The sequence below is a fragment of the Saccopteryx leptura genome, chromosome 5, assembly GCF_036850995.1.
Source record: "Saccopteryx leptura isolate mSacLep1 chromosome 5, mSacLep1_pri_phased_curated, whole genome shotgun sequence".
In the NCBI taxonomy this organism is placed as follows: Eukaryota; Metazoa; Chordata; class Mammalia; order Chiroptera; family Emballonuridae; genus Saccopteryx; species Saccopteryx leptura.
The window spans coordinates 210462117-210486543 of NC_089507.1; the positions used below are offsets into that span (position 1 = coordinate 210462117).

Sequence of the window (24427 nt, forward strand, 5' to 3'; positions counted from 1 at the left end):
TTCCTGCTGCCTTCTCAAATGGCCACTCCCTTATTTTCAACCTTTTGTGTTTCATGGCACACAGAAATGAATCACTAAAATTCTGCAGTACACCAAAAACGTATTTTTTGCCGATCTGACAATAAAAGAGGTCTAATTTTGATTCATTCACGCTGGACAGCCATTGCTATGTTGGCTGTTGTAATTTTTTTGTAATTTGGCAATCTAAGGGATAAGGGGTCAGCCCCCCTGACTAAACAGTCACGTATTGCATGTTTCAAAAATTCTTGCAGCACACGGGTTGAAAATTGCTGCCCTGCAAGTATAATTCAGTCTTATTTCTGTGAAGTGTACTCTCTGAATCTAATCACCATTAAAATGCAAAATAAATTGTGACTTCCTCAAATTTTACTTGTCCTCAACTATCCCTGACTATGAAACTACCACTGGGCTCACACTCCTGTCTTCACTGTTCTGCTGATGGCCACGGGCCACCCAAATAGCCTCCTCGTACCCTAAATCTTGACTCTCAGATCACGAGAATGAGGTCCACCTCCCCGACACACAGGGCAGTACTTTCTCTCTGCCTTTCTCTGTGCAAGAGGTTCTCACCCCCTGCCTTCCCTTCCCTTTTCCCTGTCTTTATTGGAACACTGTGGTCAAATGAAAATAACAAAAATAACCTTTTCGGAGGGTCCTATACTCTGGGATGAAGGCCTGTGGCTTTTTTCACAGCATGAGTTTCATTTTTAAATATCACCTGAACAATCTTTTCCTTTTTCCCCAAAATGACTTCATCTGTCCTTTGGCAGAGGGGAAAAAAAACAATAGCTTTCTTTCGCCTTATTGATTCTGTCAAGCACTGTGAAATCCAGATAATCTTAACACAGGAAGGAGAAGTCGCCTGACAACTGAACTATGCCTGGGGGGAGGGGACGCAAGGGGAAAGGCTGGGAAGTGAGGGCAGAGACACCAGACCTACAAACGTGCCCCGGAAACAAAAGCCAGAAGAACAAATCTGCACGAAGGGCTTCTCTGAACCTTGAGTACAAAGGTTATAAGAAATGAAAACCTGCCTGACCTGTGGTGGCGCAGTGAATAAAGCGTCGACCTGGAAATGCAGAGGTCGCCAGTTCGAAACCCTGGGCTTGCCTGGTCAAGGCACATATGGGAGTTGATGCTTCCTGCTCTTTCGCCCTTCTCTCTCTCACACATGCTTCCTCTCTCTTTCTGTAAAATGAATAAAGTCTTAAAAAAATTAAAAATTAAAAAAAGAAAAAGAAATAAAAACCTAAGCCATAAGCCTGAAATACCAGGAGGATCATGGAAGCAGAGAGGTTCAAGGGCCCCCAACGGAGATAAACTGAAGTGTGGACACTTGTGCTGGCTTCGGTTCTGAAGCTTAGCATGGGCACACACGCCACACAGGGCAGAGGGCCGAGGACGACAGCTGACACCTGGCTTCCCTACAGCCTTGAAGGTCACAATCACCCTATGACCTATTTGTGTTCTTTTTTCTTTCTTTCTTTCTTTTTTGTATTTTTCTGAAGCTGGAAATGGGGAGGCAGTCAGATAGACTCCCGCATGCGTCTGACCGGGATCCACCCAGCACACCCACCAGGGGGCGACGCTCTGCCCATCCAGGGCGTAGCTCTGTTGCAACCAGAACCACTCTAGCACCTGAGGCAGAGGCCATGGAGCCATCCCCAGCGCCCGGGCCATCTTTGCTCCAATGGAGCCTTGGCTGCGGGAGGGGAAGAGAGAGACAGAGAGGAAGGAGAGGGGGAGGGGTGGAGAGGTGGAGAAGCAAATGGGCGCTTCTCCTGTGTGCCCTGGCCGGGAATCGAACCTGGGACTACTGCACACCAGGCCGATGCTCTACCACTGAGCCAACCAGCCAGGGCCTGTTTATGTTCTTGACAAAGATTTGTAACTAGAATAAACCACACTTAAAACTCAGTAAGACAACCCAAATTAAAAAACAGACAAAAGATTTGAACAGAAATTTGACTTAAGCAAAAGATGTAAGAAAAGTCAACTTGTATATAAAAAGACGCTCAACATCACTAGTCATCAGGTATATGCAAATTAAAGTTACAATGCATACACTCACTCAAATTGCTAAAACTTCATACCAATAAGGGCTACAGGGATGGTCAAAGAGATCGTTAGACCAATCCTCAAAGGATTTATGGCTCAGAACTGGCAAAGACTAGCTTGATCCAACATGGCAATTAATTTTACCTTATGGTAACCCCTAGACTCAATATACGCTCATTGTAATACATTAACATACTAAACAGCACACCCCTCACCTTCATGATAAACCAGAAAGCCCATAGAGGGAATCAAAATGGCTGACAGGGCTTTCTGAGAAGTCTCCACCCCTTCCCCTGGAAAGAACCTGAACAGTCCTTCCCTCTCGTTGAAGGCCTTACCTCTCAATAAAATGAGCCTCAATAAAAGAAGCAAATCCCACCAGGGAGGGGCTGCTCTGTCTGTGCATTAGCCTAATCTGTGTCTCACTGCTTCACTAATAAACTCTCTTTCACTTTCAACTCCGTTGTGTTTGAAGTCTTCCCTGCACAAAGCCAAGGATCCACGCGGGTCAGGACTCTCTGGGGGCGCCTACATCACTCCCGTGCTGTACTGCCCCTGCACCTCTCAGGTGCACACCCCAGAACTGTGAGAAATGCCCGAATCAAAGTAAAAACCAGGCTTTCAGGGCAATGGAACTATAGAAATTTCCCTGCATGTCTAGTGTTACAGCTTCCTACTCTCGAATAGCCTCTCTCTAACATAGAGCAGTGAGGCAGCTCTTGCTAGGAGATCACGAAGGACAAATCTAGAAGAAGAAAAAAGATCCCTTCCAATTAAATTTTCCATTTGGGAGTCGGAAGAAGAAAAATAACAAAAATAACATAGAACAAAGAGCATGGGAAAGAGAAAAAAGGAAACGCTGAATCCGCTAATACAGCTCATTAATGTGAGAGAATTAATCTAACAGTAACTTCAGCATTCAAAAAGAAAGTTAGGAGAGCAGAGAGAGGTAGCGTCTAAGCCTTTGAGCTTCCCTTTAATTAGGTCCCAGAATCTCAGCACTCCTGCTGGAAGAGTCCATGTTTCCGGTTATTTATCCCCCCCCCCCCCACTGCTGCACAGTACCCAGCCCCCCCTGCTGCAGATGCACCACTTCCTGTCTGCACTCAACCATCCGGAGGCACTGGCCGGTCAGACCTTTAAGAAGCTTAGGGAAAAGTCCCTGCAGAGTGCAGCTTTAAGGTTAGAAGGCCCGGGAAGCCAAATGCATCTTCTTCACTAGCTATTTGTTTGAGAGAAGGTTGGTCATTTCAAGAAAAGGACAGGCGGCCCTGGCCGGTTGGCTCAGCGGTAGAGCGTCGGCCTGGCGTGCGGGGGGACCCGGGTTCGATTCCTGGCCAGGGCACATAGGAGAAGCGCCCATTTGCTTCTCCACCCCCCCTCCTTCCTCTCTGTCTCTCTCTTCCCCTCCCGCAGCCAAGGCTCCATTGGAGCAAAGATGGCCCGGGCGCTGGGGATGGCTCCTTGGCCTCTGCCCCAGGCGCTAGAGTGGCTCTGGTTGCGGCAGAGCGACGCCCCGGAGGGGCAGAGCATCGCCCCCTGGTGGGCAGAGCATTGCCCCTGGTGGGCGTGCCGGGTGGATCCCAGTCGGGCGCATGCGGGAGTCTGTCTGTCTCTCCCCGTTTCCAGCTTCAGAAAAAAAAAAAAAAAAAAAGAAAAGGACAGGCAATTAGAAGGGTAATGGAGATAAGCAAACAAAAGTCTCAAAAGAATTTAAGGCTAGCAGAAAATTACCTGAACACTAAAGACTCTGAATAACTTCAGTGCCCCTTTCTGCACTTAAAAACAAAAATTTTAAAGTAATTCTTCAAAGGAAGATTTCCCATCAATCTAAGGTCTGATAGACGCTGGACAGATGAAGATGTTCACTGTGATCCCAGCTACACACGCCGTTAAAGAGAAGATATTTTAGAAACACAGACCTTGATAATATTAAATACAAAGGCAATGCTAAACACCGAACAGTCATTGTAGAGTTTGTTATAACAGCAGAACACTAGAAGTAACCTCAATAGCAACAACAGAATACTAAGTAAGCTACTGTCCCTTAGAGTCCATTATGCAGTTATTGAAAACTCTTATGAAGATTATGTCACAGCATGGGAAGCGGTATATTTAGTTTAAAAAGAAACAGTAGAGAAAATTACATGTGTGACAGGCCTAAAAAGCTGTTAGAAACAAGAAAGCCGTTACAGAACAAAAGGACTAGGAATATACACCCCAAGTTTGCTTGTATTGTGGCGATAGGGCTGTTTTCTTTAGTCCCCTTGGAAGCGCGAGTCCTGTCTCAGCCATTTTTCTATAAGCCCAGTGCTCAAAACAGTATCTTCTCAGCATTTTAACAGCAGTTTTACACGTCTATACTCTAAATTGTATATAATAGGTACTATGTCCAATTTATAAGAATGTTTTGTCAAAACTAGTTTCACAGAGCTGTCAGTGTATGGGAATAGAGGTTCAAGGCCATAGACTCTGGCTCAATCTCATCAAGTGTAACTCAATAATGATTAGTCCTCCAACCGTGTAGACACGATCTCGTACCCCTCCGTTTAGAAAACTGTCTCTGACTCCACACCACACTCTGGTTACACCTTTCCGCATGCCACCCTGTATCTCTACTCCTCTTCTTAGCCAGACTTTTTCTTTTTTCCCTTTTTTTTTTTTTTTTTTTTTTTTTTTTGGTGAGAGGAGAAGAGATAGTGAGGCAGACTCCTGCACATGCTCCAATCAGGATCCACTTGGCAACCCCTGTCTGGGGCTGATGCTCACATATTGAGCTATTTTTAGTGCCTGAGACTGACGTGCTCAGACCAACCAAGCTATCCTCAGTGCCTGGGGCCATGCTCAACCCAATTAAGTCACTGGCTGCAAGAGGGGAAGAGGTGGGGAGAGGGAGTGGGAGAAAAGTAGATGGTCACTTCTCCTGTGGGCCCTGACCAGCAATCGAACCCAGGATGTCCATGTGCCAGGCTGACACTCTATACACTGAGTCACTGGCCAGGACCCAGATTTTTCAAAAGAGCTATGAATATAAGATAACTTCCATTTATTTCCAACTTTAGGATTCTGTGAAATATACTAACATGATATCCACATTAAATACTTTAAAATATTAGAACATAAATAAGATATACCAAGAAAATACTATAAAAAAGTTTTAGAACTGTCTTGCACATTTTCATGTCTCCTGTGCTAATCACATAGCACATGCAACATTTGTTATAGAAAATAATGTATATAGAAAAATATGTATAAATAAAAAATATGAATGATATTTTGCTGTTAATAATAAAATAAAGACAAACGTATGGCATAAGTAGGTCTATATGGGACATAAAAAATGGGCTATGTTTAGAAATTAACATATGCTATGTTTATAAGTTTTAAATTTCCCAAAACCAACACACTAAGAGAAGGAGCAAAAAGACATTTCCGTTCAACGGGAGTGGTCATATTACTAAGGGACACAATAGAGAACAGACCAAAAGACACTTTTATTCGCCCATTTTCACTTTAGAAAATAACACATATGCCCCTGAAGACTTCATAGTTTTATATATATCTAAGAGGAAGCTCAAGGGAATAAAAGACCATAACCACCTGTTCTTGAACCCAGGCTAAGAGAGAGGAGCTGGGTAAGAAGTCCGGAGAGCTGGGAGGTGGGAAACATACCTGAGCATGAGATTCATCAGCTGAAGACCCTCGCCCTTCAGGAAGCGCTCACGGTTGGAACTGAGCATTAGGCACGAACAGAGGGAATCAAACAGATTCTCCATCATCTCCTGCTCCTCGGCAGTGCTGGGATTGTGTCTTTTAAACACCTGTCAAGCAGAGACATCAGAGAGCACAGAGCCTTAAGAGAATGTCTTTTCATCAGCCAGCAGTCAATAATTTCCAAAGCCTGCCTGGCATGACAACCCCACAGTAGAGGGAATAGAAGCTTACCAAACAAAAGTCTCATTAGTTTCTGCTTTAGAGAAACTGGGCTTTCTGATTCAAAGGTATTAAATAAATGAGTATCAGTTCTTGCAAAAAACCCCATAACACTCAACTGACCACTGGGTCCATCAGTGAGTGACTGATAGTTCCAAAGGGGCAGATTTTTTTAAAAAAAGGAATTTACTATGAAATATAACACAGATACAGGAAACTCCATAAAAGACACAGGTACCTAAATGAATAAGGTGAACACACCTGAAACCAGCATCCAACTCAAGAAACGACTTTGCCAGTTATCCCCAAAGCCCTCCACTTGCCCAACCCAACCACAGCCCACCTTTTCCTCTTCTAAACAATGACCGCAATCCAGAAGGGCAAATCTTGACTCAACATAAAGAAAGTTTCTACCTATCCGGGCTACTGAACTGCCTCACACAGCAGTTGTGGCGCTAAGTCGTGGGTACAGCTTAAAGCAGAAGTTTTGTCTTTGCCAGAGATAGATGTGGCGCGTTCAGAGGAAAGCCTCCTAACAGTGTATGCGTGCCCATACAGTCTACTACAAAGTGATCAATACTCTCGCAGGAACAGGACTAAGCACCTTCCCAGAACTGAAAACAGATTCATATTTCAAAGCTCTGTTTTTTAGGGTGGAGGCCAAGCCACTCAGGCTGCTGGCATCAAGACGGAGGCTGTATGCAAACTGACATCTCCGACACTCCCAACACGCTCAAGATTTTATCCAAGTGATCTATTTTCGGTCCTGTTTTTGAACTAGCACAGATGAGATTTGTTAGAAAAAAATCTTAACAGTGTTTTTGGAATGCCAGCAGAGCAACATTTCAACTAGATTTACATTTCTTACAATGAACAAGTAGCAATTTCCAATTTCTCATTCTAGACTCCAGTGCCACACCCTTCCTGCTCTGTGACCTCTAGCCCGCTGCACTGGAACCTGTACTCCTTAAACTTATTTGGAAAATGAATAGGCTCCATTTTTTTTTTAAATAAGTGAGAGGCAGTAAGGCAAAGAGACAGACTCCCGCATGCACCTTGACTGGGATACACCCAGCAAGCCCCCTACCAGGCGGTACTCTGCCCATCTGGGGCTACTGCTCCACTGCTCGGCAATCAAGCTATTTTAGCACCTAAGGAGAGGCCATGGAGCCATCCTCAAGGCCCTGAGCCAACTTGCTCAAACCACTTGAGCCATGGCTGCAAGAGGAGAAGAGAGAGGAGGAAGGAGAAGGGGTGGAGAAGTAGATGGTTGCTTCTCCTGTGTGCCCTGACCAGAAATCAGGACTTCCTGACCCGGGACTTCCACATGCCGGGCTGAGGCTCTACTGCTGAGCCAACCAATCAGACTGAACAGGCTCCATTTTAGTGGCAGACTGAAAGGAAAGACAGTGGATAATCTAGGGAGTGGGTCAGCTGAAAATCAGTTGCTATTTGTAGCCCCACAACATACACTCAAGCAGGAAGCACACCCCTTTTGGATTGATAACTATCAGGAGACCGAGAAAGTTCACACCAGATACACAGAGCTATCTGGCCATAAAAAACAAATGACTAAGAAGAGGAGGCAAATCATGGACCTCCACTGTAACCTCAAACCTAGCAACACGCTCCATATGCCTGGCATCACGCGGCTTGTGCCTTCCCACAGTTCCAGCTCCGCCCCCCATTTAGAGCAGGCCATGCATCTTCGTAGCGGACAGGAAGCATAAGAATTACTCACGGATAACTGCTGAAGAAGCACATCGATTCCATCCAGCTCCCCAAGCAATTCCCTGTTTTCTAAAAGGGGAAAAAAATAGAGGGCAGAAAAAAAATGAAGCTAACTGTCAGATTTTACAGCCGTCTAACACTGATACATCAGCAAACAAAATCAATACCGCTTGACAGAGCACAAAAGCTGCACGGAGAGCGAGAGGGAGAGCAAGGGGATGCCAAAGGCAAGAGCGCCGGCTGTCACGGCTGCAACGAGCCTGGCTCCCGTCCTAGCAGAATATCAATACCGGGAGGGCGCCTCACCGTCATTGTCCTGCAGCAGGATGGCCAGCACCTCGCTACAGTACAGCTTGTTGGCGTCGAAAGGCATCTTTGCCTGCGAGGAAATAGGAGAAAGGAGAGAAAGAAATGTTAGAGGGCCCTATTTTCCTCCTCAGCACAAATTTTTCACAAGTAGTAGCATCTGGGTTACAGAGAAATAGCAGTTAGAAAGGGAAAAGGCAGGTGAAGGGCAAAGAGAAAAAAAAAAAAAGTCTGCCTCTGCTCTCAAGTACTACATGGGGAAACCATAAATGGCAGATGAACACAATGGTTTGCACACTCCTAATGCCCAGGTAGGAACGTCACCTCCTCTGTGAAGCCTTCCCAGATTCCCCGATTTGAGTCCAGAGAATACTGTCTATCTAGTGCAGAGTACATACTCCATGGTGAACTGGATGAATAATTGAAATTTTTGAACTTTCAAGATTAAAAGCTATCATGAAGCTTTGTCCACAAGTTCTAATCATAAAATTAGGCTGCGAATTAGCTGACACATTAGAGAGTTGAAAAGAAAGCAAGTTCTTATTTGGATTAGTTGGGGATATATTTATAACAAAGTAGTGCCTCTGGATTTTTTTTTAATGTTTAAAATTTAATTTTAAATCACAAACCTATCTGCTGGCATGCCGTAATCTGCCTACCATTTAAAAAGGAAACCACATTAAATATGCAGAAATGTGTTAATATTTGAACACCCAAATTACTACCCACAATTCTTTTCCCTGCTGCATGCCCCGCTACTTGGGAGTTTCAGAGGGGACACAGCTACTGCAGAGACCCTCTTCCACGGCCCCCCACAACGCTGCTTCACTGGCGACACAAATCTCGCACCACTAACAGCGCCCCCTACATAAAGGCGCAGAGAGGAGCGGGCCTCGGCAATGTGCTTTTTATTTATCAGGTTCTTCACCCTGAAAATGCAGGATCATAGACAACAACTGTTAATCAGCAGCAGCCTTGCTCCCTATCCAGGTTTTTTTGAAATGACAAATAATTTCTGTACCTGGAAAGGACAGGGGAAGTGTTTATCTCGAAGCTAACACTTCCATCACTGTGGCGCCATTCACAGTTCTATTTGGACATTGATTTTGTACTTAAGAAGGAAGAGTGGCCCCTAATGAAGCCACGCTGGCGTCTTTTCAGGTTTCTGTTCACGTCTCCCTCGGCAGGCCTAAGTGCACCCCACGGGGTTTCAGGAGGCTGACCAGGTATGACCCATCTTAGATTAAAAGATCTATAAATGCAAGGTCTTACGTGTGCTGACTGCAAGGTGTGCACTCGGGCAAGCTTAAGGCCTTGTTTCAAGAAATTCAGCATAAGGGCCAAGGTTTAAATGTACTTTGCGGTGTGTTTCTCTTTAAGAACAACAGTTTTATAAAAAATCAAAACACAAACGTGAAAAGCCAGCGGGTGAGCATCTCCATCAGAATCAAGAATTTGCTAATAAAATTATTTACTCAAATTATTTAAGTTCAAGTATTGCCATTTTAAAAGATTGAAGCCACACCACCTTATATGCTTTGCAAGGGTCAAGGTTCTTGTTTAAAACAAGATATACTTAACGGAAAGAAGCCAAAAGAATCCGGCCGCTAGAACAATAGCCTTTCTGTGGTTCCAATGCCTCTCTAGTCCTTTATTTGATTTTACAAACTCCTGTCTCCCAGGTAGGGGATAGATCTTCTCTTTTGTTTTCAACAAATACTTATTGAAGACAAAGAACTGAACATGACGGAAAACAAGAGGTGAATTTGACATGAACATCATCTGTTGTGATGGCATTAAATTAAATTATGGCCATGAATTAATTTTATCAAGAAATACAGTCCATTAAAAAATGGGCATGAATCTGGGATCAAACATGTCTAGGTATGACTAACGAGCATGCTCTCTCGATGTGACACCTTCTGCGGTTCCCAAACTGTGTGCCGAGGCACCCGGGGTGTCACTGAATTCGCAGGGGCACTGTAGGATATTTTCAATTCCCAAGGAAAGTACAGTAACAGTTGACATCTACTGAGCACGTCATTAACGACTAGCTCCCGGTGCATTTCTGCTCATGACATCCTACCTTTGTGAAGTTGAGTTTTGGTGGCTCTGTGATAACTGAACCATGTGAAATCGGAAAGAGGCGGGTATATTCAATCTGATTCCAGGGTTTTAGAGGTTGGGCACAACGCAAAAGGCAGACACATCTACTCGTAAATAACTGTGGTATTTAAGAATGAAATAAAAATGTATTTTATTTTAATTCCCCCAGAAAAATATCCAGCTTTGCTCTGTGACACTTCAAGGAGTTTCTAATTTGCCCAGAATAAATTTAAAAAACAAAACAAAAAAATAGTCAAAATCATAATCGCATCATTTTCTTAAAATACAGGTCCTTTGATAGAAAAATTGGCATGAAGGAGTAATCTGATCAGAAAGCCAAACGGATTAGGGTCCACAGCTCCAGAGCGAGCCCTGCCATGCCGCAGACCCTGCAGAGGGTACCGGCGGGGAAGCAGCCGGCAAGAGGGGAGGCATTCAAGATAGCTGGGCACCTGCTCTAGGCTCCCTCATGTTCTAGGCTCCCCGCTGTTCTGAGCTCCAGGGCTGTTCTAGGCTCCCTGCTATGCTAGGCTCTCCCATGTACTTCCCATGGGATTTGGGAGAGGCATTCCCCACCCCCCAGTTCTTTCCACATATGAAAACTGGGGATAGCAGCTCTCACTTTGAGGTTTGTGAAGATCAGAAATAATGTATGGGCCCTGGCCGGTTGGCTCAGCGGTAGAGCGTCGGCCTGGCGTGCGGGGGACCTGGGTTCGATTCCCGGCCAGGGCACATGGGAGAGGCGCCCATTTGCTTCTCCACCCTCCCCCTCCTTCCTCTCTGTCTCTCTCTTCCCCTCCCACAGCCGAGGCTCCATTGGAGCAAAGATGGCCCAGGCGCTGGGGATGGCTCCTTGGCCTCTGCCCCAGGCGCTCGAGTGGCTCTGGTCGTGGCAGAGCGACGCCCCGGAGGGGCAGAGCGTTGCCCCCTGGTGGGCAGAGCGTTGTTCCTGGTGGGCGTGCCGGGTGGATCCCGGTCGGGCGCATGCGGGAGTCTGTCTGACTGTCTCTCCCCGTTTCCAGCTTCAGAAAAATACCAAAAAAAAAAAAAAAGGCCTGACCTGTGGTGGCACAGTGGGATAAAGCGTCGACCTGGAACACTGAGGTCGCCGGTTCCAAACCTTGGGCTTGCCTGGTCAAGGCACATATGGGAGTTGATGCTTCCTGCTCCTCCCCCTTCTCTCTCTCTCTGTCTCTCTCTCTCTCACTCCTCTCTCTCTAAAAAAAATCAATAAATAAAATATTAAAAAAGAAAAAAAAAAAAAGAAAAAAGAAATAATGTATGCAGGGGTCTCAAATTCGCAGCCCACCGAACAATTTTGTGCGGCTCACAGACTAATCCACGAAGTTCAAAATATTTAATATTTATATTTGAGACCCCGATCTAGACTAACACTCTGCACATAATAAAATGCCAATACATGACACTCCCATCAGGTAGGGAAAACAATGGTGGTGGGGGTGTTGGTGATGATGAGGAGGAGGAGAAGGAAGATGACAAATACTTTGATCAGATATAAAAGAAATAAACTATGGGTTAGGCGGGGGGGGGGGGGGGGAGAGGAAAATAATCTTTTATGTCTAGCCAAAGACAAAAGTCACCTGCCAGAAACGACAGCCTCCAAGCCTGCAAAATACCAAACTGCCAAACTACAAGGACAAGATGAGAAGAAAGGAGCATTCACTTCGCAGGCACAGTCTCCTGAACTTGGCAGAATAAACCAGTGAGACATGGAACCTCCGGACCCTTCTCCATCCAGGGGCCTGGTGATCCGAAATCTTCCAGCCGTCAGAGTAATTACAGAGTCAAGCAGAGGCTGGCGCTCAGCATGTCCTAGCCTTGAATAAAATTAAACTTCACCTTTTTGGGAGCTGCTGCTTTTTTGGAAAGTACAAAACAATTATGCTACCACCCGCAGCCAGAAGCTTGAGGTTATGTCTGCAGCTCACCTCTGGCACTGCAACGCGTGGGGCAGCTCAGACATATCTACAGCCCGGTGCACTTGTCAGAGCAGACGGTGCCTGCAAACCCGGCTCCTGGTCAGAGAGGCCGAGGACCTGGCATGAACCCGTTGTACATGTAGCACAGCGCAGCCAGTTCTCAATGTATTAGCTCATCTGCCACTGTGTTTGAAGCATTGGTTTAATTGGGAAACAAAGGGGAATCTTAATTTTGTTTCTTTGGAAAAGAAAAAATTGGGGGTGGGGAGGTTGGTGTCATTTTCAATAGTACATGATGATGTCCTAATAAGTCTGTATTCCCCATTAAAAGATACACTGTGTGCCACAATGTCTCACACTACTGTTATTTGCTTACCTGCTAAACTACTTAATGCAATCATCTGCAATGGATTTCATCCTCATTAGCACAAATTAGTGAGATTTCATTTAGTGGATGAAGAAATCTAAGAGTATCTCTATGTACTGCTAGGCCACCCATACAAAAAGCAGACTCACCAATGTGCTACACACTTAAGAATTATTCAAAGACTACTGAATAAATACAGGACGATCAGTTCAACAGCAAGGTTTCACCAAGCAATGCAAACACAAACAATGTCGGATGGTGATTCTTAGGCGTTAGCATGTGTCAGAATCACCTGGGTGTTAAGACAGATTGCCGGCCCCACCCCAAGCTGGACAGAGTCAGTGCGTCTGGTGGGGCAGGTTCAAGAATGTGCATTTCTAAGCAGCTGGCAGGTGGTTCAGAGGCTCCTGGCTGGAAACCACACCTTGAGAACAATCGGGAGGTTGCCTGACCTGTGGTGGCGCAGTGGATAAAGCATCAACCTGGAACCCTGAGGTTGCCGGTTTGAAACCCTGGGCTTGCCCGGTCAAGGCACATATGGGAGTTGATGCTTTCTGCTCCTCCCCCATTCTCTCCCCCCCCCTCTAAAATGAATAAATAAAATTAAAATTAAAAAAAAAGAATTGATATTTCTCATCTCTTTCCCTTCCTGTCTGTCTGTCCCTCTCTCTGACACTCTGTCTCTGCCACACAAAAAAAAAAAAAAAGAAAAAAAAATTAAAGTGAAGCAACTATGAGATGATGCTTCTCCCTCTCTCTCCTCCCTCTCTCTCTCTTAAAAGAAAAAAAAAAAGAAAGAACAATCAGGAGGAGATGCAAATGTGATCGAGACTCAGTCCTTGCTTGTAAGGACTTTAAGAATATTTGGAGAAAGACAATGAGTACATAAAAAAAAAAAAAGAAAAGAAAGGTGATGAAAAAACAATGTCGCATGAAGGGAAGTGACACACAGTTAAGGTGAATAACTGTGAGAACTCAGGTCCGTTGTCTCCCACCAGAGAGCCTGTGGGAGAAAAGTGAACAGGTTGATAGAGGAAAGGAAGATGGCAGAATGGGCGGGGCAAAGCAGCGCTATGGAAATGGCACAGGGACAAAGCGGAGGCTTCAGTGTCGCTCTGTTGCTGACGAGCTGCATGAATTGGGCAAGGTGCTTCATCTACAGGTCTCGGCTTTTAATTTTTTATTTGCAACAGAACTTACATATTTCCTTTCAATTCTAAAAACGATAGGAGGCTACATGAAAAGAGTCGGGGTTTAAGCTGGTTAATGAACAGTGTGTAGATCTAAAATTATACGAGAAAGACAGCAGTCACTCCTGGTGGAAGGAGGGGCACGAGCAAAGACAGATACAGAAGTCCAAAGAACTCGGACCTTTAAGAGCAGGGCGTAGGAAAGAGAGACATCTGAAAGGTAAAAAGGCCAATGTTTGAAAACTGAGAAACGACAGGGTCAGACAGGCCTGGGTAAGGGGCTTTAAGAAAATACTGCGCACTTCTATTTGTGAAACACACACACTCTCTCCTGTATATGCACCAAGTACTTCTCGAAGGACCGATAGAAGACTGGTTGTAAAGAGTGGCGGCCTCTGGGAGGTGGAGCCGGAAGCCATCAGCAGAGGGGAACTTTGAGTTGTATACCTTCTGTATCACATGAGTTTGTTTATATTTACAGCATCAGCATGCTTGTATTATTTTCAGAGGTACTGTATTAAGGTCTGTTTTTAAAACCTTCTTTTAAAACAAACAAACACAAGAAGAAAAACAAGGAAACAGACACGAGATACCAAAACTTCCCAAACCGGATCATCCAGCGTAGGGATGAGTCTGTGCCAGCCCCCAGCAGAGGGCCGAGCTGCTTTCCCTCAGCCAGGCTCACCTTCAGCCTCTTCAGCAGCCACTGCAGGAGGCCCTGCTGGGCAGCCTCGGTGCACATCTCCGGCCGGAACTCCGCCATGTTCTCCACGATCGCTGAAGGCAGACAGACACCAGTCATTTGGGAAGGCAGCTTTGCTCCATCTGCTGTGAGCCCGCATCCCACGACAGGCATTTTATTCCTCTTCCCACTTCCCCGGATTCCTCCCAGCCAGATGCTGTGTTGTCATTTTTAGATTAACCAGGGAGATGCTACAGAGCTTTTCTTGTTTTTTCTTCAAGTTACATCATAAACAAAACTTGTAACTAAAATGATGGAAGCCACAGAAGGAGCGAGTGGTAGACTTCCGTGCTGACAGGGAACTGCACTGGAACAGAACACACGGGAGGGCGGACAGCTACCTAGAAGCCCCTCTCGTCCTCGCTGCACCGGAGTCCCAGAGGCTAGACAGAAGCCTTGATAAAACTGCACTGGAACAGAACACACGGGAGGGCGGACAGCTACCTAGAAGCCCCTCTCGTCCTCACTGCACCGGAGTCCCAGAGGCTAGACAGAAGCCTTGATAAAACTGCACTGGAACAGAACACACGGGAGGGCGGACAGCTACCTAGAAGCCCCTCTCGTCCTCACTGCACCGGAGTCCCAGAGGCTAGACAGAAGCCTTGATAAAACTCGAGGGGAAAACCGGGGGCTGGTCATTTCAGAGTCTCCTGCTTTCCTGGTTCACCCATTTCAGTCCTCTCTGGCCTGCAAGGGAAACAAGCACGATCTTCTCGACTGAACAACATGTGTGCATGGAGCGAAAAAGACCACGCTGGCGACGTGCCTGCCAGGTGCTCGGGCCACACGAACGTGGTCCCACTACCTCGCGCAACGGCCAAACCGCTGCCTTACGGAGAAATTAAAATGCAGAGGCAAAAACCATTATTGCATAACTAGAATATTATAAGGGGGACACTAAAAAAAATCACTCATAGTCCCATTCTAACAGGCAATGCTTCCACTCCCATCAGGGGATCCTGGGTGTCGTATAAAGCAGACGGAGCTCTGTGTTCTCTAAGCACAGTGCCCAGGAGAGAGGGTGAGACACCCCCACACCTCCTGTCTTCTCCCTCACTCCTTTGTCCACATCAGTCCCACCAATGGCACGTTAAAGAATACCCAGCAACCTGACCGGGTGGTGGCACAGTGGATAGAGCGTCAGACTGGGACCCAGGGGACCCAGGTTCGAAACCTCGAGGCCGCTGGCTTGAGCATGGGATCATAGACATGACCTCATGGTTGCTGGCTTGAGCAAGGGGTCACTCGCTCTGCTGTAGGCCACCCCCCATCAAGGCACATATGAGAAAGCAATCAATGAACAACTAAAGTGCCACAATGAAGAATTGATGCTTCTCATCTCTCCCCCTTCCTGCCTGTCTGTCTCTATCTGTCCCTTTCTCTGACTCTCTGTCACACACACACACACACACACACACACACACACACTGCCCGGCAGCCCCTCAGGCAGTGGAACACAGAGCCATGGGAGCAGAGATGAAGGTCATTAGAACACCTTACATTACTTTCTCACATTTTCTAAGAAAATCAACTCGTTTATTTTCATCAACTCACTCTTCTTCTCTTGCTTACACTTTGCCCACTAGACTAAAAGCCGAACACCTTCCCATGGTGGTAAGGTCTTCCGTAATCCGGACAGACAGACATACTCCGCTGGTCCCATCTCCCACCAGTCCTGCTCCCCACCGCGGCAGTAACTGCTGCGCTTTCCCTACGCTCAGGCCCCTTCATGGCTTTGCAAATGCTCCTCCCCTGCCCACGGGGCCTTCCCACATTTCTCTATAAAATGTCCACGTCCTCAGATTCAGCCCCTGTGCCTACCTGCTCCCGAATAGCGGTTCTGAGATTTCCTCCACGGATTCCTATTATACCACTTGTCACCCTGGGTGATCCTTCCCTTTCTGTTCAAGACTCTCCCATCAGCCGGCCCCTTAAGGAGCAGAACCACGCCTAATTCATGTTTAATCTGCCCTGGTGCCTAGCACAGTGCCTGACAAACATCGGTGCTCGGTAAGGGAGGGAGGAAGGGACGGCTCTGCTGAGCTGCTGGTAGGTGACCGAGCTGAAACGAGACAGACTCCTACAGATCGCCAGCCTGGTGCTTTTCTCCATTACATCAGGCCCTTTTAATTAACAGCCGGTGAAGACGTTTGATAAGCTTTCCATTCAGCAAAAGTCAGCGTTCGGCTAACAGATGGCAATGCCGAGTTCCGGCCCTAGACTAGTGCCAGCCCCAAGTCACAGATTATTGTTCGCTCTCCTGTTACTCCCCAGGTGGGGTGTCCCCTCCTTCTTTATGATCGTCTTCAGGAGGACAGTATAAACCACAAGAGAAACCGTGCTGGACACAAAACAGCTGAGAGAACGTCCAACCTCGTCAAACTTCCTGCTTCTGCCGGCTTGCTCACTGCTCCAGCACTGCCTACAGACCTGTCACCTGTGGTTTCTACACGGCAGCGGTCAGTTAGAACGAGGACCACCCAGAAGCACACTTTTCAGTAGGCGACTGGTTCAGCAACCGTATGGGGTGGGGGCTGGGAGGCTCAAAGAGGAGGTGTAGGAGGGGAAACACTGCAGAGGAATTCACTCCAAGGAACACAGGACGGAGAGGCAGCCAAGTTCAAATTGGAGTTTACACGGCAAACTAGACCTAAGAGAAAGAAACACGAACTCTTTTCCAGATAAAAAGTCCTGTAAAGACACACAGCTGTTCAAGTCTGCAGTGCCACTGGAGGAAAGTGGGAAGGAAATCCAACATAATAGGGGATTAAAAATGTGTAAAATATACAAAGCCCCCACCCGAATTCATTCTACATAGACGTCATTTTAACTCTTGGAGGCAAAGGCCTGCTACAAGGAGCCAGCGGTTTTGGTCCAGGAAGGCGAATTTCTGCTTTAATTACCTGCAAGCTAAACCAAGGCTGCAGTTATATGAAGTTTACACAGGGTCTTCATTTTTGAAAAGAGTTTGGGAGGAGAAGGAAAAACAGTGCTGCCGCTGACTCTACGGGGGGGGGACGACGAGCCCAGGCCCAGACAAGCACCGAGCAGCCCGGGGACCCGGGGACCCGGCCGCCAGCCTCACCCAGAGTGTTGTGCACGCCGTCCGCCTCCTCCTTCACAGACTCGTCCAGGCGCTCCAGGTTCTGCACGAGCAGCGCCACCACCTGCCCGTCCACCTTTAGACACAGGGAAGCAAAAGGAGAGGACACATGTCACAGAACAGTCCCCAAAATGTGGCCACTCCCAGACTCGCTTGTCTACTGAGGGACAGAGTGAGTGACCAGCCAGCTGTGGTGCAGTGTGCCCTCCCTCCCGCTCTCCTCCAAACCCTGACACGACTGAGGCGAGGAGAGGGCAGGTGTCATTACTCCCAGCCTCAGACGGAGCTTCAGGAGACAGACTGAAAGTCAAGGTGACAGAGCGAGTGAGTGACAGGACTCGTACACTGGAACCTAGGCCTTCTGAAATCAAGTTCAGTGTTCTTCGTACTTTTCTGTGGTGTTTAGCACCTTACAAAAATGCCACCTGAAGTCAGGTCAGCAGTTCACTTAAGTCAAAAGCATGCTTCCAGTCTGACCAGGCGGTGGCAAAGTGGATAGAGCATCAGCCTGAGACACAAAGGACCCAGGTTTGAAACCCTGAGGTCACCAGCTTGAGCCCAGAGGTCGCTGGTTTGAAGCCCAAGGTCGCTGGTTTGAGCCCAAGGTCGCTGGCTTGAGCAGGGGGTCACTGGCTCAGCTGCAGCCCCCTGGTCAAGGCCGTATGAGAAAGCAATCAATGAACAACTAAAGAGCCGCAACAAAGAACTGATGCTTCTCATCTCTCTCCCTTCCTGTCTGTCTGCCCACCTGTCTCTCCAGCTTAAAAAAAAAGGCATGCTTCCAGATGACAGGACCAAGAGAAGTTCAGTTAGTAAGTTCACGCGCCCTACTTAGACTGGCTGTTTTCCCCTTTTATACAAAGGAGGTACACAAGCTCGCTCTCAAATCTCACAGCTAACAAAGGCTTCACCAAAGAAACCCACTGCAATGTTTTCCTTAATTAATCGGACGATATGGGCATGTGGAAGAACACAGAACAAAACAAGAAGAAGCACCTGGGGGAAAATGTGAACCGTGTCAGTTTGTTTTTCCATAAATCACCCTGATTGACTTATAATCCCCCTGAACCCTAAAGCAGCACACTGGAACTCCACTGGGGGTCACACTGCTTGTCAGTTCTGCGGTTCTGCAACTGCTCCACCAGGTTCACCTGCTGATCGCTGCGTCACCAGCGTTATTCCAGCCCTTTCCTTGACTCTGTCTGGAATATGGTGGGCACAGTGGCAGTAAGCAACACATTCAAATCCCAGAACTGAATGGTTATGGAGAATGGGTGTCTGCCAGAGGAAAACCTTTCTTTCTTCTTGCCACACAAAGCTCACTTGTAACAGACAGCCTTTTGTAAGCTTGCAAAGTGTGAAACTATGTTTAGCTGGGTTAGATGCAATTTTATCTGATTGCAGGAGGGTCAAAGCAGTCAAAATACATTTAGCTCAGAAACCCTTGGAAAAATACTTACATTCTGCATAGCTCTGGATATCGCCCAGTAAGAAACATAAATTAGCATTCTGTCTTACTCCCTCTAGCCCCTGGGGTCTACCACCTTCATGCTAATCTTTTGGAACGGTGACTAAAAACAAATCCTGCTTGGGGATTAAAACATTAAAGGCTGCTCAGGCAGAGCAACCCCAGCCTCGGAATCACTGCTGTCTAAGCCTGCCGTTTTCTGATAAGTTGTGGGTTGTTTCTGCATGTTAGTAGGTCTCCCACACAATATTCGAGCGGGTCCCACAGAGAAGAAAGTTCAAGGGCATAATCAGACGTCCCTTCCCACTTGACCAGAAAGGACAGGTCCAAGAGAAGAGGAGGAAATAAAAAAGGGACAGACAAGCACGTTTGAAGGAATCTTTCCCTATCTTGTACAATCTGCCAATAAGTTTTCTCAAGAGTTTAGAGATTTTCCCTCTAGCAGGAGTTCTGGGTATTTCTTATTTTAAAAACAATAATAACCCATCACACACACACTCAGTCTTAATGAAGCAATAAGTTTTGAGTAAACCTACAGCAATATAGTCATAATATAGTATCTATGCCTGCTGCAACCTACCTAGTAATCCTTTAGCTTCCAGTCTTGCCCATCTAGTCCATTATCCGCATGGCTGCCAACAGTGGTCTTTCTAAAATGTCAGTTCTGACTGTTACTACCACCCTGCTTATGATCCTGCACTGACTCCCCTTCACACTGACAACCACCCACACTTCCTACCGAGGCGACAGAGCCCAGGGCGGCTGAGCCCTGACTGTGCTCTCTGCCCTCGTCCCAGCCGTGCCCCAGCAGTGCTGGCCTTGTTGCCTGTCCCTCTGCTCTGTCAAGCTCACGCTGCCGTAGTCCCTCCCCCTGGTCCCGTCTAGCCCGCGGGAGTTCTGAATGGCTCGTTTCTTCTTGTCATCCAGAACCCAGGCTTTTCCCAGCGATCTAACCCAGAGTGATCTAACAGTCACTCCACATCACATCACTCTGTTGTAATTCTCTGGGTAACAGCGAACCGCTGCCTGTTTCCTGTTTATTTACTGTTTCTCCCTGCACTGGAGTAGGAGCGCCGCAGAAGCAGACTCTGTCCGCCTGCTCGCCGCTGTACACCCAGTTCCCAGAATCGGGGATGGACCACGCATTCCGTAAACATTCTGTGGATGAGTGAACAGATGTATTTGGTTGGGAGCATATACAGATGAAGGTGAGGACGTTAAAAGAAATGGAAAGGGACTGAAGTGGTAGGATCCAGAAACGCATGTAAGAGCCCCGAGAGCAACCAGCACCCTGCCGACCCGAGCAGCACACACGCACCACCAACCAGCACCACCAACCAGCACCACCAACCAGCACCCTGCCGACCCGAGCAGCAGACGCACCGCCAACCAGCACCCTGCCGACCCGAGCAGCAGACGCACCGCCACCCAGCACCCTGCCGACCCGAGCAGCAGACGCACCGCCAACCAGCACCCTGCCGACCCGAGCAGCAGACGCACCGCCAACCAGCACCCTGCCGACCCGAGCAGCAGACGCACCGCCAACCAGCACCCTGCCGACCCGAGCAGCAGACGCACCGCCACCCAGCACCCTGCCGACCCGAGCAGCAGACGCACCGCCAACCAGCACCCTACTGACCCGAGCAGCAGATGCACCGCCAACCAGCACCACCAACCAGCACCCTGCCGACCCGAGCAGCAGACGCACCGCCAACCAGCACCCTGCCGACCCGAGCAGCATAGACGCACCGCCAACCAGCACCACCAACCAGCACCCTGCCGACCCGAGCAGCACAGACGCACCGCCAACCAGCACCACCAACCAGCAACCTGCCGACCCGAGCAGCACAGACGCACCGCCAACCAGCACCACCAACCAGCACCCTGCCGACCCGAGCAGCACAGACGCACCGCCAACCAGCACCACCAACCAGCACCCTGCCGACCCGAGCAGCATAGACGCACCGCCAACCAGCACCACCAACCAGCACCCTGCCGACCCGAGCAGCATAGACGCACCGCCAACCAGCACCACCAACCAGCACCCTGCCGACCCGAGCAGCACAGACGCACCGCCAACCAGCACCACCAACCAGCACCCTGCCGACCCGAGCAGCACAGACGCACCGCCAACCAGCACCACCAACCAGCACCCTGCTGACCCGAGCAGCACAGACGCACCGCCAACCAGCACCCTGCTGACCCGAGCAGCACAGACGCACCACCAACCAGCACCCTGCCGACCCGAGCAGCAGACGCACCGCCAACCAGCACCACCAACCAGCACCCTGCCGACCCAAGCAGCATAGACGCACCGCCAACCAGCACCACCAACCAGCACCCTGCCAACCCGAGCAGCAGACGCACCGCCAACCAGCACCGCCAACCAGTACCCTGCCGACCCGAGCAGCACAGACGCACAGCCAACCAGCACCCTGCCGACCTGAGCAGCACAGACGCACCGCCAACCAGCACCCCGCCGACCCGAGCAGCACAGACACACCGCCAACCAGCACCCTGCCGACCTGAGCAGCACAGACGCACCGCCAACCAGCACCCTGCCGACCCGAGCAGCACAGACGCACCGCCAACCAGCACCACCAACCAGCACTCTGCCGACCCGAGCAGCAGACGCACCGCCAACCAGCACCACCAACCAGCACTCTGCTGACCCGAGCAGCACAGACGCACCGCCAACTAGCACCCTGCCGACCTGAGCAGCACAGATGCACCGCCAACCAGCACCCTGCCGACCCGAGCAGCAGACGCACCGCCAACCAGCACCACCAACCAGCACTCTGCTGACCCGAGCAGCACAGACGCACCGCCAACCAGCACCACCAACCAGCAACCTGCCGACCCGAGCAGCACAGACGCACCGCCAACCAGCACCACCAACCAGCACCCTGCCGACCCGAGCAGCACAGACGCACCGCCAACCAGCACCACCAACCAGCACCCTGCCGACCCGAGCAGCACAGACGCACCGCCAACCAGCACCACCAACCAGCACCCTGCCGACCCGAGCAGCATAGACGCACCGCCAACCAGCACCACCAACCAGCACCCTGCCGACCCGAGCAGCATAGACGCACCGCCAACCAGCACCACCAACCAGCACCCTGCCGACCCGAGCAGCACAGACGCACCGCCAACCAGCACCACCAACCAGCACCCTGCCGACCCGAGCAGCACAGACGCACCGCCAACCAGCACCCTGCTGACCCGAGCAGCACAGACGCACCACCAACCAGCACCCTGCCGACCCGAGCAGCAGACGCACCGCCAACCAGCACCACCAACCAGCACCCTGCCGACCCAAGCAGCATAGACGCACCGCCAACCAGCACCACCAACCAGCACCCTGCCGACCCGAGCAGCAGACGCACCGCCAACCAGCACCGCCAACCAGTACCCTGCCGACCCGAGCAGCATAGACGCACCGCCAACCAGCACCCTGCCGACCTGAGCAGCACAGACGCACCGCCAACCAGCACCCCGCCGACCCGAGCAGCACAGACACACCGCCAACCAGCACCCTGCCGACCTGAGCAGCACAGACGCACCGCCAACCAGCACCCTGCCGACCCGAGCACCACCAACCAGCACTCTGCCGACCCGAGCAGCAGACGCACCGCCAACCAGCACCACCAACCAGCACTCTGCTGACCCGAGCAGCACAGACGCACCGCCAACTAGCACCCTGCCGACCTGAGCAGCACAGATGCACCGCCAACCAGCACCCTGCCGACCCGAGCAGCAGACGCACCGCCAACCAGCACCACCAACCAGCACTCTGCTGACCCGAGCAGCACAGACGCACCGCCAACTAGCACCCTGCCGACCCGAGCAGCACAGATGCACCGCCAACCAGCACCCTGCCGACCCGAGCAGCAGACGCACCGCCAACTAGCCCAAGCCAAACCAAGAGGACTCCGAAGTTGAACGTTTAAGCAGGGTTCACTGAGAGCGATGGGTAAGGAGGCAGTCCCTGGCTCTCCACAGCCAGGCCACTGTTACTGAACTCTTCACAGGTGGTGGCTCCCAGGCACCCTGACCTGCTTTCTGGACAAGCCACATTTCCACCCCCGCTGGTTGTGAACGCTCCATCGCCCCTCACATGGAAGCCCCCAACTCAGGCCAACCCCAGCAGCCCTGCGGTCCTTCCGGACGCTTCCCTATCCGAGGTGACTGCTCCCTCCTCCTCACTTCCAGAGGTCTGAGTCACTCACAAGTGTTCTTAATATTCTGCCTTGTGTTATCACCATTACTTATTTCATCCTTTGTAAAAAACTAAACCTCTATCTTCCCATGTCTTATTTAGGTCCACACCCTTCAATCTTTTTTTTTAGTTATTTGTTCAAAATGGGTTTTGAATATCTGTTGAAATAAAAAAAAATGTTTGTTGAATTCAACAAACATTCACTTTGCGGTAGACGCTGACATTTACTAAGTACTTAACATGCGCCTTTATGAAGATAATAGTCAACATTTATTGAGTGTTTATGGTGCCAGGCTCTGTTCTATGAACACGTGAAATGTCTCGTTCATTCCTCATGCAGCCAGTACAACAGGCACCACGACCTTTATCCCTGTTTACGGAGGAGAAACTGAGCCCAGAAAGGCTGGCTGACTCCCAAGGACACGCAGCTGGTAAGTGACTGAGCCGCCACTCCCCTGACGGAATCACAACTCAGGAAAGACAAACTTATAAACAGATGTCTATAAGCCAACGTGACAAGTGCCAGGATGTACACAGTGCTAGGGGACTCAAATTCTGCTGCAGTGATAAGTCTTGACAAAAACTCAGAAGAGAAAAGCGAGGGTTTAAAGGATGAGACCGAGAGTTCCGGTAGCCCAGGAGAAGCAAGGCTTCCCAAGCCAAAGCAGATGTGGGCAAAGGCCTGGGACTGCCCAGCACACGGCACATATTGGGACAAGTAGTAGAAAAATGACTGTCATCTAATCACGACTCTCAAGAAGCCCAGAGTCTTTTCTGAGAGGTATGCCAGAGAACTGCCACCAAAGAAAACATCTTCGCATGTACCACTCCAGAAGAGTCTATTTCCCAGGCTACCCAGTCAACTTGTTACAAGGCACAAATGTTCAATTCACCTTTTGTAAAAGTCACAGCAGTAGATGCGTACCAACTTTTAAACTCCAAAGACTCCTGTGAATGCCAGGAAGCGTGCTCTCCCCACCAATGGGCTCGTGTATTGCTCAGGACTTCCGACTGGGAGAAGGGCAGGCAATAACAGCAAACTGCGTGCCACCATAAATTCTGCTGCGCGCCCTCTAGCCTCTGCTCGTGTGATTCCAGGCCTCTGATACTGGCCCCAAATTAAAACCACGAAGATGACTCAACCCCTTGTAATATGAGAACACTCATCACACTTCTTGCTGAATGCAGCACAAGGGTAGAAAAAAAATAAATGGAAGACCGCCCACTGGCTCCGCTCTCT

At 49.2% G+C, this 24427-nt stretch overlaps 1 protein-coding gene across 1 annotated transcript in view; it reads right to left on the bottom strand.

The window, feature by feature from the left end:
• CTNNBL1 (catenin beta like 1) overlaps positions 1 to 24099 on the bottom strand; it is a 97737-nt gene extending 73638 nt beyond the window's left edge. Inside the window, exons 1-6 of the mRNA XM_066387846.1 lie at positions 24081 to 24099; positions 17480 to 17573; positions 14338 to 14429; positions 8050 to 8122; positions 7754 to 7812; positions 5752 to 5900 (exon numbers count right to left, since the gene is read on the bottom strand). Of these exons, the coding sequence (XP_066243943.1) occupies positions 5752 to 5900; positions 7754 to 7812; positions 8050 to 8122; positions 14338 to 14415 (359 nt within the window). The 5' untranslated portion in view covers positions 14416 to 14429; positions 17480 to 17573; positions 24081 to 24099. The remainder of the gene's footprint in view (positions 1 to 5751; positions 5901 to 7753; positions 7813 to 8049; positions 8123 to 14337; positions 14430 to 17479; positions 17574 to 24080) is intronic.
• Between the last annotated feature and the right edge of the window lie 328 nt (positions 24100 to 24427).